Genomic DNA, 16,724 nt, shown 5'->3' on the forward strand with positions numbered 1-16,724 from the left:
CACTAATATGTCTAAAAAATTTCAGTGCACTGTGCTCGCTGTGGTGATGTGAAATAAACTGACATGTCTAACATCGTACGTTCCACATAACGACGCAAAGGGAGCAACTGAATTATGAATTCTACAAACAAACCGTAAACTCGAAGTGTCAATTTAATTTACGACTTTCTAATATGCTAGTGAACTAGAGCCTATATTAAATCATGTCTCATGAAAATCTACATTATACTGTATTTTGTAGTAATAAAATCTACAGGGTCTTTATCTATTTGCATTTATTAACTTATTATTGCGTAATTAAAAAAAACCTGAAGATAGTTAAGTTCGGTGGCGGTTGTTGTATGGAGATGTTTAAATAAAACTCGTTGTTTGAAGCTGCGTAACAACTGACTTTAATGACTAACACAAAATTTGGGGTTAGAGTAGTTGCGACGCTTACAAAAACAAACTTGACAGATCTAAGGGTTTATAAATCTAAATAACACTTATGTTATTGGATATTATAGGAAACGAGAATGGTAAAATACAAATAAATAAGTGTGGTAAGAACTAAAGGGCTCATATTGGCTTTTAAGTTGATGGTTTACATTTTGTTTACGTTTACAATTATTAACTAAAATATTTATATGTAACTTAACTAATGTTGGGTTACATAACAAGCGTTTCAGCCTTTTTAGGTCTGGACCCCTAAATACTTTATTTGTTAAATGATCGTTTGTTTTCTGTGCCTGACACATTCCGTTGACTTTTTGGGTCTCAGGCAAGCCGGTTTCTTCGAGTTGTTTTCCTTCACCGTTTAAGCTAATGTTGAAGGTGCACAGCGAACCTATAACCGAAGGCATGAGAATGCACGCTGAAGCCACTAGGCCAACACTGCACTATATTGCCTATATAAAACGTATTATATAAAATATATCCCGAAGAGCATTCTGAGACGGTCCTGGGGAAGATATATTTTAGGTTGGAAGCCATTGGACGTCACATACTTATTTCTTAAGAACAAAGTCACTGGGTAGCGCTGTGGTAAATAAAGCAGGTGCTAAAACTCAGATATCGAAAACTCATCTGGTTTACTAAGCCCTCTACGTCGTTTATAAAGTTATCTCTACTGATGTTATAATCAACAGCGACTCGTATTAAAAGGAAAATATTAACTATTAATCGACTAGAACATCCACATACTTAATTATTTAATTTTCCGATAAAAAAATCCATTCAATAAACATCACATTTCGTGAACAAAGTCAGTTGCGGTCAGTGCTTAAAACACACTAACGCGTGTGTGACATTTTGATTCCGACGGCTCTTTAGTTAACGTACACAGATAAATGTGATTGTATTTCTGGCTCTGATAAACTGTTATACTTTTTAAAGACAAAATCTTTTGTCAAGATTTGAAATTAGTTTTCTATGTTTTAAGTATTAAAAGTTGTCTAAATATGGAAAACGAAGGCTATAATTTACACCAATAGTTGTTAATAATTAAGCAAAAAAGAATTTTACTCAATTAAAAAATGCTTTTACGGATTTAAAGAGCTGGCAGATTTTTTTAATGGAATTTAATATTTTTGTCATAAAAATAATGTACAGAGCTGCAACCCCTGCAATAGAACTATCCATATTTGAAAGTGATTAATTTAAATAAAAAAACACAAAAATCAGAATTGGGTCAGCGTGAAAGTGTGAAACAACTTCAACTTCACTTAATCCTTTAGGATACTTTCATGAAATGATTCTGTTCCGTTTATCGTCCAAACTCTAGTTATCATTCAGGTCCTAATTATAATAAATTTAAGAGCGACCAGAAATTTTGTGTGAATTATTCATAATTTTCATAATTCATTTAGCGTCTCTAATATTCTTTGGATCACGACTTCCTTGAATGAAAGAAGAAAGTTGAACGAAAGCGGACGTTGATTCTTCAAACATTTAATGTACCTAACTTGTTATTTAAAATGTTTAAATGTTTAAATCTGTTTAGGATTAAATAGTCATAGTAGTACTATAAGAAATATTTTTCATCGTTTGTTTTTATTACATTAGTGGAACTCTTTTATTCTAAATCAACAAAATAATTAAAGTAATTCCTGCGTTTTTTTTTAAATATGTGTCTTTGGCGAATCGCAGAACTAGGTGAGGCTAAGTTCGAGCCCAAATTCATTCAGTTACAAAATTTATATTGGGCACTGTTATTAGAGTGTAATGATCAAAAACGTAATAAAATAATAAAGAATACAGCAGGAGTTCGAAGGAACTGCCGTACTTAGACATTTATTTTTTTATCTGACGAGGTCTCACTTGTAGATTTCACACGATCTACAATTAACATTTCAACAGACATTCAACGAAAAGTTAAAATTAAGTCATTTTTTATTAATGAACTTTCCTTTTCAAAATATATTAGAATTATAAACCAAATTCTAATGCGAATAAAATAAAACTTCTTTTGTTAAATTTAAATAAACAGAGGTGTTAAAATATAAAAATGTTTAATTAAATATTTGTAGCTTTGCTAAACAACATATTTAAGGGTTCTTCGCTATATTTTAAGGTATTCAATAAAACAAATTTGATATACTAAAAAGCTCAAAATTAACAACTTGGTTAAAACTTCACCATCATGTAGGTGTATTGACCTGATCATCACTGATAATTTCGGATAGTAATAAATTATATTCATGCTTATTTTTATGAATTTATTTAAATTCGTGCATTTAAGGCAACCCAACCTTGGTTTCTATTTGATAAAACTACCGAGGTATATATTTAGATATAATATCGTACGTATACTGTCTAAGGAAAATGCTCAGCTAAACGGATGAATAATATGCATAAACTAGTCTTCAGGAGTATCGAACTTTACGTAAAATTATCAATGTTTCATATTTGTATATATCCTTTAATGGGTTAAGAACTAATAAACCATACCTATTATGTATATTTTTTGCATAATGCATATATTTTATTAATTCCTTTTTTCTGGGCGTCAGAAATGGGTCCGAGTAAAAGGTAAGAGTTATACATAAAAATATTTATTGATGTTGAGCAAATGAACAAATATTTAAAATAAATAACAAGAATTTTACAAGTATTAAATATGTCCAGAACGCAACATCATATTATCAGTTCCTTAAATTAATAACTGTAACTGTGTTTTGTTATATAATTTTCTCGTATGTACAGTTCAACTTAAAAGAGCAAAAAATCTTATACAAGATTATTTTCTTTTGCTCTTAGTATATTTCTCTGCAGCAGTCGCTATAGCGTGAGTAATCCGTCCAGTCAATTCGTGCATGTTGTCGTGCTGGAGGAAATCATCCACTGATCTCTTGGAGAAAAAACCGGCAGTCGTCGTGTTCGGCCTCCAACTGTTAGGGTACACTATTTTATGACGAAGTACTGCCTTAATAATTAAAGCTCCCACATAAACAATAAAGTAAACGCTGAAGTATAGCGGTAAGTAATATAACTTTTTCCCTAAATAATAGTAACTGAATCTATTAACACGAGGCATTTCGGTAGAAGATGGTGGCTGGTCATGATGCAGATAGTGATCATGATCATGGTCATCGAAGTCATGAGGGAATTTAAAGTCTGTTGGAAAATCACTGGGAAAACTATGATCACTTGGAGGACTACCGTAAGGTTTTATATCTGGTGGAGGCATCATTCCAGCATCTTTAAAATCGTTACCATTAGAGTCAGGGAAAGGGAAATTATGGTGTTCAGATGGGGGACCTGAATCACCAAAATCTGGTGCTGAACCATATGTCGGGCCAGAAGCTGGATGACCATAACTTGTAGGAGAATCATATGTCTCAGATTGTGGAGCCTGAAGAGTCGGTGTTGGTTTACTATAGTGATATCCTTGAAAACCTTGATTTTGGTCCATAGGCATCATGGAGTTAGCGTTGTTGGATGGCATATCTGGCTTATTATATGAATAGCCATTAAATGGTTTACTTATTGGTGCTATAGTGGGTAAAAAAGCTGGTGGTGATGGTGGAGAAGGTACTTTATAACGATATCCAATATCCATCGATGGTCCATCGCTTTCTCCACTAGGACCAGAATATGTATCAATTGAATCATCATCACTGGGAGTGATTACTGGTGGTGATGGGAGTGATTCAGGTACTGGGGCAGGTGCTGGAGGAAACGAAGGTGAAGAAGACCCAAAGCCAGAATCTAGGGTATATGGAGGAAATGAATCATAACTTACGGGAGATGGCAAATTGAGCCCGTTAGAAGGTGGAGGCGGGGGTGGAACCAGGCTAGCAGTGGCTTTTGGAGGTGAAGAAATTGGGCCTGATTGCTTTGATTTGCTACTGTAAACCTGAGGTAAATAAGGTTGTGCGGGATTATACCGATCAATGGGCTGGTTCATTGGAGTATTTCCAAAATCGTGAGCTTCCCCTCTTACTGGATTTTTAGTTTCGAAAAAACTATCTAAGCTAGTTAATAAATTATTTCCCTTTTTACTATTTGACAAAAGATCCAGCATAGGTTTTTTCAAGTTATTCATTTGAAACGGTTTCAAATTAACATAGGGAAATCGTATATTTTGTTCAGTGCGAATCGCTCTTGACTCATTTTCAGCCGCGTTTCCAGTATTCGTTGCAAATCTGTAATTTAATATAATATGTTTAAGCAACTACTACCGATTTTTTTTATCAAGATTTCATTGATGATAAATATATTAAAATTAAATTACGCAATAAAAATAAAAAATTACCCTGGCAAAGCAAAGTTTACGCCAATCGATTCTTCATCTTCGTCTGTCTTTTTAAGTGAATCGTTGGGTTCAGCTTCTGTTACATGCGCACCACTAAGGTCGTCATTACTCCCATCACTCGTATATTCATAAGATGGCAATGGCACTTCATCCCACTTTCCTTTTTCTTGATAAAGCTTTTCATTGTCTATAATATGCCAAATGTTCTCTACATTACCAATTAATGAAGTCGTAGTAGAAGGTGTAGTCGTGGAAACTATAGTAGGTCGTTGTGTCGTTGAAGGCAAGAAAACGGGCTCTGGTACCTTATTGTAAAAGTTGTTGTACATGGAAAAATAGTCGTTATCTACTTTCTGGTTTTTTATTTTGTCACCATCTCTTTCCAAAGGCTTGGGTAAGCCATATTCTTCTTTAGCTGCTTTATTAGACTCACTTTCAGGTACATAAATTGGTAGGGCAGTAGAGGTAGTTGATTTCGGTTGAATCCTTTCATCTTCCAAAAGTTTTTTTATTGACTTTTTCATGCTTCCATCTGACTCAAATTCTGCAAAAATGAGATCAGGTGTTTTCACTCTCGGAGCAGTTGTCGTTGTCGAAGTCGTGGTCGAAGTTGAGTTCTCACCGGAATCCATTCTTCTCATCCAATTGCGGTAATAGAATGGTGCTGGCTTTGCATCCACTTGAAAGGGTCGAGGAGCCGCGGGTGTGACGACATAAACTTGAGGAGCGGGAAAACTAAGAGCAATTACATAATCACTTATGAAAACTACTAAAAATATTTTTATAACTTTTTTTGTAACCATCTTAATATATGGTTAGTAAACGGATTTCATAAATAGTCGCGTCTACGAGCGTTCTGCTCGGAATTCGATTCGTAAATGTCCAATATACAGAAATGTATCCATATGCTATCTCTTGTCAACTGAAATAAATTGTGATAATTGTTTGCGGTACTTTAGTAAGTAGAACAGCTCAAGCACGAGATGACCCAAGCCTATTTGTTAGCGGGATAATAAATTTCATAGTCTGAGGCTCAAAAGTGTTACATATTTAGACAACATATTTGATATTGTAAATTAATATATACAGATATTTTAATTTGCTGAAAACTTGCAAAATCCAGTCGTCAGTCAGCCGCATTTTAAAGCATTTTTAGAGATACAAAATGTATTCAAAAACCAAATTTTCTTACTCAATTCAAATAACATAAATGTAATTATATAGACAGTAAAGTAACGTATGATTTTAAAATATAGACAAGCGGTAAGTATCTCAAACAAGCATCCATCCCGCAAAAAATAAAGCTAATAGTCGATATTGACTAGTTTGTACTTAAAGCATATGCTTAATATTGAAAATATTATCATGAAACTGAAACAGAAATTGGAGAGGTAAACCTAAAAAGTTGTCATACCACTTTTTTAAAATATTGATGTTTATAAAATCACATCAATGGAAGTCTTGCCTGAGGATGATGGCTTGCCTTAAAAAATATTACATAGATGCAAGAATAAGCGTGTCGCATTCCAATCAATCCTTTATGTGTCAACTAATGTACTGAACAATCTCTTGTATAAACATAATTTGACAAAATAAAATGAATTAGTTTACAATGTAATCGATAGTGATGTTTAAGACTAAGGAGTTAGTATGTAATGTGTATAAAAATCAAAAATGTTTAATTGGAAGCTTTTAATATTTTTTTCATTAATAATTCATTAATTTGATGTCATGGTGCTTATAATTCCGTACAAGTACAACTAGGTTTTCTTTGCTATTTAACGCGCTATGAAAGAAGAAGGATGTTTGTGGGTATAATGGTTTAATTCCTATCAACATCAAAAATAAATTTCGTTACACAAACATCAGATTATTATTACAAACTACTAATTTTGCTTCCGGCAAAATTTCAAATAAGTCATTAAAACTAAAAGTATATAAACACATATATAAAAATGGTATATTATGATATTCACAATAATTTAAAACTTAAAATTAGTTTAAGCGCTTTTCTTGTATTTTCTTTGTGTCATCTTTGCATAATTCATTATCCAAATACGCTGGGTTTTCTACACCAGAGTCACTGCCGCCATCTGTTGTATCCGTAACTAATTTCAAACGGTCCAAGCCAGTCATTTCACACGACATTTTGTCAGCGACATCTATGTTAGCTTTTGTATCTGAAGCCTCACACGACTCTACATTTGCATTATTTTTACCAGAGATGTCGTTTTCTCTACATTTCACAAACTTTCTTATACAAAATCTATTGAAAAGGAAATAAAATAAGCCAGTGACCAACGTAGCGGCTGCAAATAGTCGATATGTCAATCGGGTACCAAAAAATTTCATCAAATATCCACCAATAAGACTTCCGGCACCTTTACCTACAAAAAAACGTATTCGCAATTTAATTATTTACAAAACAATATACTAAAAGACACAAAGGGTCACATGTGTCAATCTGCGTTTACATTCGCGTAATCGTTAAACGTATTAAACATCGTAAAATACAAAAATGTTTTTTTATAAGATGTATACAACAATTTAACATACGTTAAATTCCTGTTACAGATGCAGCTACTGTTAATCTATGGAAATTGTTATGACTTACGTCGAAACATCAATACAGAGAATCCTAGTCTGGGGGCTAGTCACCAGCAAGGCCAATTCATTTTTATTTAATTACTCATAAAATACATACACTATCCTTACAGTACTAAGCCAATACTATAATATCGAAAAAAATAATTATAGTAAATACATAATATATACAATATCGCTACTGTGAACACACTCTACGAGCATATAAAGATATCGATAGTGTCTAGGAGACTGCCAATAGTAAGTGCAACGTCTTTGTTAACAGGGATCGGTGCTGCGGTCCAATAGACTGGTCCCGAACAACCTTGGTCGCACATACCCCTAGGTACAAAGACATCGAGTTCTTTGGAAAGCACTGGGTTGTTCTCCACCGCAAGACTTTAAGTAACGTAAACTATTTATGCTATAGTTGTTTTTATGTAATAGTATGAAAACGGGCAGCATTAAAATTAGTCATCCTACGATCATACATAAAGCACGCAAAACATCGGCACCGATTCATAATTTACAATAAATAATTATATTTTTCGTGTATTATCTGCCGATTCAATGCTAATTGTCCTCAAACAGACTAACGTACCAACACCATAATAGAGTCCTCCTAGTAAGCCTTGTACGGAAGAATCGGTCGTAGTTGAGGAAAGGAGGGCCGCGTACGTGACTGCCGCAGTGAACGACAACGACAAAGTCACCGATTCCATCGCTTCAAATATTAAACTCAGCCACGGGTTGTATATGAACGAATAACCTGGAATTAATGTAACGACATATAAATGTGGATAAATAATAAAAAAAACTAATTTTATGAAAATATTTAGATATATATATATTAATATTTTTAAATCCAAAACCCAGCCCAAGATACATAAATACAGGATACATAATTTTTATTTCTAACCGGTAATTAATTATAAAATAGAAAATAAAATAGATTTCATACCCAAATTTCGCATATTAAAAAGACAATATATTTATTTGGCTATTGCCTGAAACTTGTTTTTCACAAGAGATAACATTTTCAATGTAAAGCGATATACACATATTGGTACAGTTGTGTACATATTATCAAATTAAACCTTAGTTTAGGTAAACTTAAAGGATTTAATCTGGTAAAAGAAAGAAAAGAATCAAATGACCCCAGTTTTCTTGCGAACTGATTTCTCATTTATAAACCAGTCCACAACGAGTAGACATCTGTTTGTCCATGAAAGGTTTGTTTACTTTACGATACACTCTCCAATTATCATATCGAAGAAATACGTACCAAAAAGACGAATGGCGTAAAAGATGAATCCGATGAAAAGTACATTGGAATGTCCTATTTTTTTAATGATTGGGCCTGATAATACTAAGAGAGGTAAGCCAGCGACCCCACCCACTGTGATAGTAATGCCCATGAGCGATTGCGACGCTCCTAGGTCTTGTAGGAACCAGAATAGGAAGCTTTCGAGATACCCCCAGGCAGTTCCTGTAATATACGAAAAATCCCAATTAATATGTAAAGTAACTGAATACCTTGTAAAATGTAAATATCGGTAATTGTATGTCATAGTATTTTATTTGGTAACACGAACGGTTAAAGTTTCAAGTCAAAGTTAGTCAAAATTACTCAAAGTTTTATTAAGTCAATGAGATGAAATTTTAAAATGCAAACTTTTGCTATGTGCATTTTTGAATTGTGTTTGATAACTTGAAAGATGTTTCAAATACACGTTTATTGCCTTAAAACTTATGCCTATTGACTTGAGTTCATGTAGAGAAACACGCGAAAGAGAAAGCATGTTTAAAAACAATACTAAGAAAATTAAATGACGGAAACGTAACGTATCCAAAAGGTACATTTAATGCAATGAACTCGTGCATAAAATCAGGATATAGATTTAGGAACATTACCGAACTCTATAGAAATAAATAACCGGTTATTAAGTGTAATGCCGTTGTGAATTACTTACCCATTACAACGCAAACGATGAGAAGAGCGACGATTTCGAAGTTTTTAAATACCGTGATAACATCTTTTACTAGGGTCTTTGCAGGTTTTTTAAACTCAAGGTCAAGGCCTAATACTAGGACCCCAGACATTACCTTCAACACTGCATACATATAAAAGGCGGGCCTGCAACATTATATAAGAAAATCTAGGGTATTAGAAACTGGTTAAACACTTATGGTGATACTTAATAAATCTTTGTTTTCTTCTGCATCTAAATAACAAGACTTCTAAATGAAAAAATACTAGTCGCAATTGCTTCAAGTCGTATTTCCATAGGTATTTACATTTTACTATAGATACTTTCCTATAGATTAACCAACGAAACGTTATTATTACATTAGCCATTTTAAATAAATTGGCTAATGTAATAATAATATCTATAATTTTTTAAATGTAATAAGCCAAATCTTACGTATAAAAAACTTAATTTATTATTTTTGTGTTATTTTAGTAAGTCCTTTATAAACTATAGTTTACGTCTATGTTTAATATTCATACTTATTAGGTTTCCTTAAAAACCTAACGATTTATAAAAAAATCGGCCACGCACGCCAGAGAACGGTCAATGGTAATTATATAATGTATGGCCGCGGCTTATGTTGAAAGCTAAGCCTTAAGTAAGAATTTTTCAAAATATTTAGCAATCAAGACTCAAGTAATACCTGAAGTCTGTATATCCTTTCCCTCTACTAGCATAATCAATGAACAACCCTGAAAGAGGTGAAGAAATCATGCCTCCAACACTTCCATAAACTTTCTGCATTCCGTAGTCGGCTTCTTGCTCTCTAATTATGGCTATTACAGCTCCTTCAAATAACGCAAACGATGTTCCACTAATAATACCAATAAACACTCGAAGCTGCAAAAATACACATTTTAAAGGATTCTGTCATCGGTTTTAGGTTTAATTTGAGATTTCAAACTATTTTTCTCCTATAAATCAATCAATAGATATTCAATTTACAAGTGTGCAAAGCATTATTTGAAATATCTAGGAGAAGGTTAGACATACATTAGGTGAACGTCTTATGTAAGATACCAGTTCTTCGCTTAAAAACTTTTGGACAACGGTTAAGTTAGATTGTTACGTGATTAAACTGTCACGAGAAAGTTAACTCTTGGCGTCAGTACAAAACTATATGTATGATATGTTGATTATATTTGCTGCTGCCGTTTACTCTAAAATATTTATCAAATTAAATTAAGACTTACAGCCATATAACTCCAAAAAGTAAAAGAAGGATCTATATCAATCTTTTGCTGACTATTTACACAGAGACTTTTCCTAGGTGTTGTCATGGCACAAGCCGAGTAGCATTTAGAAAATTCTTTATATCCAACGTGAACCATGACTTCAACATCGTTTTCAGCCTGAAAAAAATAATAAATAGTCATCATTTCAATTTAATATTTGAAATAAGATTTTCCATTTTAAACAAAACATGGGAAGCCCTAGTAGTTTAATAATTACTCTACAACAATAATTAAACTCTCGTAAAATAAACAGAAGAAAACTTAATTTATCGCCAAAAAGAGGACAAATACTCAGCACTCTATTGAATGTTAATGATGAAGATAATGAGCTTTAAGTAGCGACCCGTAGACTGTGTAGAATGTCATTGTTCTAAGACTCAGTATCTGCCTTGACCTTTTGATAGATGAACGATAATCGGTAATAGGTATAGGTAATAGATTATTATTATTATACTGTCGCTATATCAAACAAATTTAGATACCACATCCATTCTACTTATCAGAAAAACTAACAAGAATAAAGGCAGTTCTTATTCTATATGTGTGATACTTACTTCCCTGAACCCATCTTTACACGTTGTACTATCAACGCCTTCAAAATCTTTAAATGGTTTATTTCTACTTTGTATGGCATTTATCAAATACACTGGTGGTTCATCCATATCATCTTCCATACGCCGTGCTATTCTTGCACGATAATCTTCATGTGTATCCTTTTCTAATTCCGAAATTAAATCGAAGTCTCCCAACAAACATGTGATGTTATTTATATCATTACAATTTATAGTATACAATTGCGGTGTAGGAAAATAAATTTTGTCATCGGACACTTGCGTCATGGTTGAATTAAAATTTGGATCGTTTGTCATGATACGAATTACTTTTCTATCTTCTGAATCAAAATCTTTGGGTATTTGTTTTATGGCGTTTCGATATATAAGCCGCTGTGATAGTTTCAAAGACTTTAAATTAATATTATAAAATTTACTTTTAAGTACAACATTCATATCTGTCGATGCGTTTTGAGATTGGCAAACAAATCCACATGATTGTAACCTTAAAACAAAATACATAATAAGAGACTAGAAGATACAAATCAGTGAACAAGAAGGAATTAGATATACTTACGTCAAATTAGTATCATGTTCATATGGATGTAAAGGATGACAAGAATATTGTCTAACATCTTGAAGATGCAGAACAGCATTGTCGCACGAGGCTATAAGTTCTACCGCGGGTGGATATGTTATGGTATATCTACCAACGGGCACAAGAAGTAGCAGCAACGCTGATAAGCCACCCATAGATGATGTTAGAGCCAATAATAACTAGAATTAAATTCAATTTAACTCTAAAAAATCAAAATAAAATTATTAATGCGTAAAAATTAATTGCGTAATTTTAGAAACAATTCTGAGTAATTCTCGACTTTGACTTTTAAAACCCTCCTGATAAGCTACTGATTATAAAACAGGATGTAACGTTTAGGGTAATCATTAGCGAAACTAATAGAAGCTACATTTGAGTCTCAATTGTATGTCCATCTGCAATGACATTGAATAATAGAGTCATCGATTTAAGTGCACAGACCGTAAAATGGTCTCGTGATATTCTTTGTATATAGCAAAATCACTATTTTATTACCGCCACAACCACGAAATGTTATTGTTTAATCAGCCGGTCAGTAAAAATGCTTGGAATTATGTTTTTCATATTTACAAGTTTTGTCATTTTAGTTCCTTATTTTGAAGCGAAATAGAAATATATTTAAGAATGTAAAGAAAGTTGATCTTATTTGCTTGGCAAGTATTACGTTATTTGAGTGAGATAGACGCCACAATTGTCCCCCTACACGTTACAAGACACATGAAACCACTTTATAAGATACGTAAGAATATAGTATTGTCTTTTGTTAACATGGCTTTTACACATTAAGAAAACACTTTTTAAACGGATTGAAGCTATGTATTATTATTAAAAATATTTACATAATTTTAAAATGTGCGTGGTAAAGCACGCTAAACGTCGGAAAAAAATTAATTTATAAGTGTTTTTTTAATACGTAAGAATAACTTTTATTAAAAAATAAATAAAGAATTGTAAGACAATGGCATGCTTTGATTGGGGTGTGTATATATTTATATCGTGGGATTAAGGCACATTATGTTTTTACATAAATGTACGTAAACAGAAGTGGCCTCTTATATGTTAAATACTTCCGGCCTGTAAAAAATTGAGGGATAAATGCTCCATTGTTATATTTTTTATATAATATTTCACGGCTTGTGTACAGCCAACTGCATCAGTTTGGTGATTACAATAATTTATGAACCATTAATAAAAAATTGTTATTTTTTAAACTTACCCTAAAGTTTCCAATTTTATCGGCAAACAATCCGGCTAGTGGCGGTATCATTATCAAAAAAAGCGGAGTTAGAGATGACATCACGGCAGTTTCTTCCACATTTATACCCAATTCTCGCATGTGTATTGTTAAGTAGGGATATAAAACCAATTGCGCTACAATATAATAATATGATTTTATTTCTAAAATATATGCAATTTCCAATAGGAAGGGGCTCCAAGAACCCAGCAATGTGGCCGACAAAATAGTTACTATTATTTTTTGTACAATGCAGTTTAGTAGGTACATCATACCTCTATAAAATGCAGAAAAGTCCCAAACGCCTTCAATACTCGGAAGAGGATACTCATTATAATTTTTATTAATTTTAATTGCAAGGAGGGATTGAGACAGTATAGTGTAATGTAATAGTTGTATCAGTGATTCCACGCGTGTATCGAATAGAGTAAAGAGTCAAAAAGCTAAAACTAAGGCTAAGGAGACACCAAATAGAAGATTAGGTCAAGTGAGTGAACGTGGGTGCGTGAGAGTTCCTTCGAGACGACGTGACTCACAATTCGGTGTACAGGTGATACATGAAGATCTAAAAAAATCTGTTTTCTAGTCCGGCCTATAACAATGGCCCTGCAAAAGGATGTATAGAGGAATTGTGAGGCTACTTACTTGAGGCATGTACGAAGCATAGTATCTTAAGGGGCATAAGTTTTTTCTGTCGGAAATCGTCCAATATTCTTTTGAAGAATAACCGTATCAAATGCATCTTTGCAACTATTTTTAACACTACGTGGGAAAACACCTCATCGGTCCTTCGAAAAATTTTCTCCTTCGACACTTAACTCATGAAAGTGTATAAAAATAACCTTCCTGTAAAAGGATTGTTTTTAAATATTAATATGGAGATACATTAATTTTTCCATTCCATTGGTTCTAGTGAATATGGACAACCCAGGAATAAAATAAAGAAACTGAGTCTATAGTATACTTAAGTTTTACTCACACTAAGGAAATTTGTCGGTAATGTGTTGTAAATAGTTTGATATCTAAGATATATAAAGAGCTTTTAAGTAGCAACAACCTCTTCGTAACATATTTACTAGACAAATCGCGGACATACGATTGAAAATCATCACAACCCGTTTCTCAAAGGTTAATAAAAACAGAGACTTAAAGTTCGTGTATACATGGCGGAAATCTAAGTTAGGTAATATTACAACGTCAAAATTAAAATCATATCATCCTAAAAATGTACTTTATCGAAAATATAATTGGGAAAGAAGCACTTAGAATTTCCTTGTTGTAACATTATTTTCCTTTGGTTTTTATCTCGTTTACAGCCGTAAAAGTGTTTACTCTACGTACAAAGAAATTTATCGTTGTGTACAAGTTGCACATCAAATACAATCTTCATAATATCTACCTACTGACACAATAGAAACCTAACCAGGTTCCCATAACAACATACAGTGTTTAAACAAAACTATGCTAGTTGAGTGACTATAGGTCACAGGTAACTGTTTTTTGTACTAATTAGTATAGAAACCTCTCTGTAACTCAAAATTATAGTTATAACAGTATAAAGTCTACAGTAAGTATGTATTATTCACCCACGGATACAATAGAAGTCGCGGAAGGTACTACTGCCTTTAATAAAAAAAGCTATAAAAAACTTCTGCACATGCATTGGTACGTGCACTAAACCACTGGGGCGCAGTTCATATTATAAATATATCTATTATATCATATCTTGATTGAATCTTGCATGGTATTTCAACCAGACAATACATTCTGATAGGTATTAATCTTATTCTTCGTGGAAGGTCTCATATTTATGGATGATCGTGATAATTCTTACAGATAGGTATTTTCTGTTTCTTAACCATAATTATGGAATAACGACTGAAATTAACAAAGCTTATCTACTTAGATCAGCGTAACCTACAATTTCATTAATATGACCTAAATAGAAGTGTAAGAATTTTCCTGAGCTCAGCTTAATAAGTTTTTAACACCAGAACTAAAAGATCGAATTATGTATGTAATCAAATAAATATAATGAAATAAAATATGTGTAATAAAAGCCTGAGCAATTTAAGTATGTCTATAAATTTCCGCCAGAGCTTAGATTTATCTAATAAGTAAAGTAAATCCAACTATAAATCTAAAAAATGATGCTATATATCGCTATGACGGTTTTACGGAAGCTTAGACATTATGCTCGATGGTTATCTATTGTAAATAAATAAATATGGCAAATATAAATGTTTTCTAAATGGCTAACGTAACCGGAAACTCGTAAACAAGTATTCTGAGTACGGCTAAAAGAGACGTTAAAAGCATAGGTCTTAAAGCAATTAAAGAAATCCAGATAAAACATCCTCAAAAGCATGATTAAATATCTTTCGGTAGATTATAAAATGTGTAGTGTTTAACAAACATTTTGGTACTATGTTTAAATTTATATGTAGAGAATGATTAGATTTGATTATATTTATCTGAAAAATCCCTAATCATATATCGACTTACGGCATAAACCTCAGACTATCTTTCTATATTTAGACGATCTTTTACTAGATCTGGAACTATGTTAAAAATATAAAACATGCAGCATCACCCAATTTAGGCACATTAAATCAAAACCTTTTTCCAACAAAAACGTATAAACATGTTGTACATTAGACAAAAGAATAGAGTCAAAATCTTATTCATAAATAACTTTGCGTGATCCGTGAAAACTATCTAATCTATTAAAAATAAATAACATACCTTATTACTTTCAAAGTAAATACCGATACACAATAATGATTTTTTATTTAATTAACCCATGTAAAGTCTATATAGAACGAGTTCAATTTATGAAAATAAACAATTATTTAAAAAAATCATTGTTTCATTTGGAAGAAGGGTCACAAGTATCTATATATAGAACCCTTCTTCCAACTTTTTTCTCATGATTATATAAACGAATACAAATTAGTATTAAAACGATTTGGTTTCAACATGTTAAGCGAAAATACTTTCAATAATACATAAGTTTGATTCATGGAAAAGAAATAGTAATGTGTTTGCATAGTTTCAACGTCAATCGCAACATAAGTTGTCAAAACTAACAAAGTACTTAAAAGCCAACAGTACTTACCGTCATCGATAAACTTAGTTACAATTATAATTTCATAACTCTGAAACTCCCTTACAATACAGCCAATTTTGTACTATTTTTAAATATTTTACGCGTAAGAAGCCAGTCGTTTTTTCGCGTGTAGTCCGCGCGCGATGCGATTTTACTTTACGACCACGCTAGCAAAACTTCGTCGTCCTCTCACGTGCACCTACTGGCTCACAAACAATCCACCAGTTAACTCTTGTAATATAAATACAAATGTATATTAAGTACACACAAAGGCTATCAAAGTTTACTAAGTATATATAGTTATTTGGGAACAAATCTTGTTATTATGATTCTAATGTGTTTTCGGTATAATGTAAGAATAAAAATATTTTAGTTTTTGCCTCAAATTATTTAAAAGGCGCAACAAATTTGTGCTTGAGTTTTTTTACATGAAAAGGAATGTATATTCTTTCTTGACAATAAGTGAGGTGATAATATCAAAATACGTCGTTAGAAACATAATATGTTTTATTTCTACGATATTTGTTAAACAATTACTCATTTTACAACGCATTGTGTATACAAAGTATGTACCTGAAAAGTTTTCAAGATTTTCGAAATGTGATGATCTTCCGATGTTCACTCGAATAAAACGCTATTTCTAGCA

General features: G+C 32.4%; 2 protein-coding genes across 3 annotated transcripts; both read right to left on the bottom strand.

Moving 5' to 3' along the window:
• Positions 1-3,217: 3,217 nt before the first annotated feature.
• On the bottom strand, positions 3,218-5,538 carry LOC123716478 (COPII coat assembly protein sec16). Its single transcript, XM_045672241.1, has 2 exons — positions 4,736-5,538; positions 3,218-4,625 (listed from the first exon to the last, which is right to left on the bottom strand). The coding sequence occupies exons 1-2, from the start codon at positions 5,536-5,538 to the stop codon at positions 3,218-3,220; spliced, it is 2,211 nt and encodes a 736-aa protein (XP_045528197.1).
• A 916-nt stretch (positions 5,539-6,454) lies between these two features.
• On the bottom strand, positions 6,455-16,258 carry LOC123716579 (major facilitator superfamily domain-containing protein 6-B-like). Of its 2 annotated transcripts, none has more exons than XM_045672389.1 (11): positions 16,088-16,258; positions 13,615-13,815; positions 12,952-13,106; positions 11,715-11,914; positions 11,141-11,642; positions 10,545-10,703; positions 9,995-10,191; positions 9,292-9,455; positions 8,604-8,807; positions 7,920-8,087; positions 6,455-7,122 (listed from the first exon to the last, which is right to left on the bottom strand). In XM_045672389.1, exons 2-11 carry the CDS (start codon positions 13,709-13,711, stop codon positions 6,731-6,733), a joined length of 2,238 nt encoding a protein of 745 aa, XP_045528345.1. In that variant the 5' UTR covers positions 13,712-13,815; positions 16,088-16,258; the 3' UTR covers positions 6,455-6,730. The 2 variants fall into 2 exon arrangements, with proteins under 2 accessions (XP_045528345.1, XP_045528346.1); XM_045672390.1 differs by lacking the exon at positions 16,088-16,258 and adding an exon at positions 13,949-14,047.
• Between the last annotated feature and the right edge of the window lie 466 nt (positions 16,259-16,724).

The sequence above is a fragment of the Pieris brassicae genome, chromosome 11 (genome assembly GCF_905147105.1).
Source record: "Pieris brassicae chromosome 11, ilPieBrab1.1, whole genome shotgun sequence".
NCBI lineage: Eukaryota > Metazoa > Arthropoda > Insecta > Lepidoptera > Pieridae > Pieris > Pieris brassicae.

What these genes read in the sequence shown, in the direction of transcription:
- LOC123716579 (XM_045672389.1), bottom strand. Translation starts at nt 13,711, where the DNA reads ATGCATTTGATACGGTTATTCTTCAAAAGAATATTGGACGATTTCCGA. An exon ending in CATCGTTTGCGTTGTAATGG is followed by an intron (nt 8,808 to 9,291) that starts GTAAGTAATTCA and finishes CGTATATTACAG; the next exon opens with GAACTGCCTGGGGGTATCTC. An exon ending in TTACGCCATTCGTCTTTTTG is followed by an intron (nt 8,088 to 8,603) that starts GTACGTATTTCT and finishes CATTAATTCCAG; the next exon opens with GTTATTCGTTCATATACAAC.
- LOC123716478 (XM_045672241.1), bottom strand. Translation starts at nt 5,538, where the DNA reads ATGGTTACAAAAAAAGTTATAAAAATATTTTTAGTAGTTTTCATAAGT. An exon ending in GTAAACTTTGCTTTGCCAGG is followed by an intron (nt 4,626 to 4,735) that starts GTAATTTTTTAT and finishes ATTAAATTACAG; the next exon opens with ATTTGCAACGAATACTGGAA.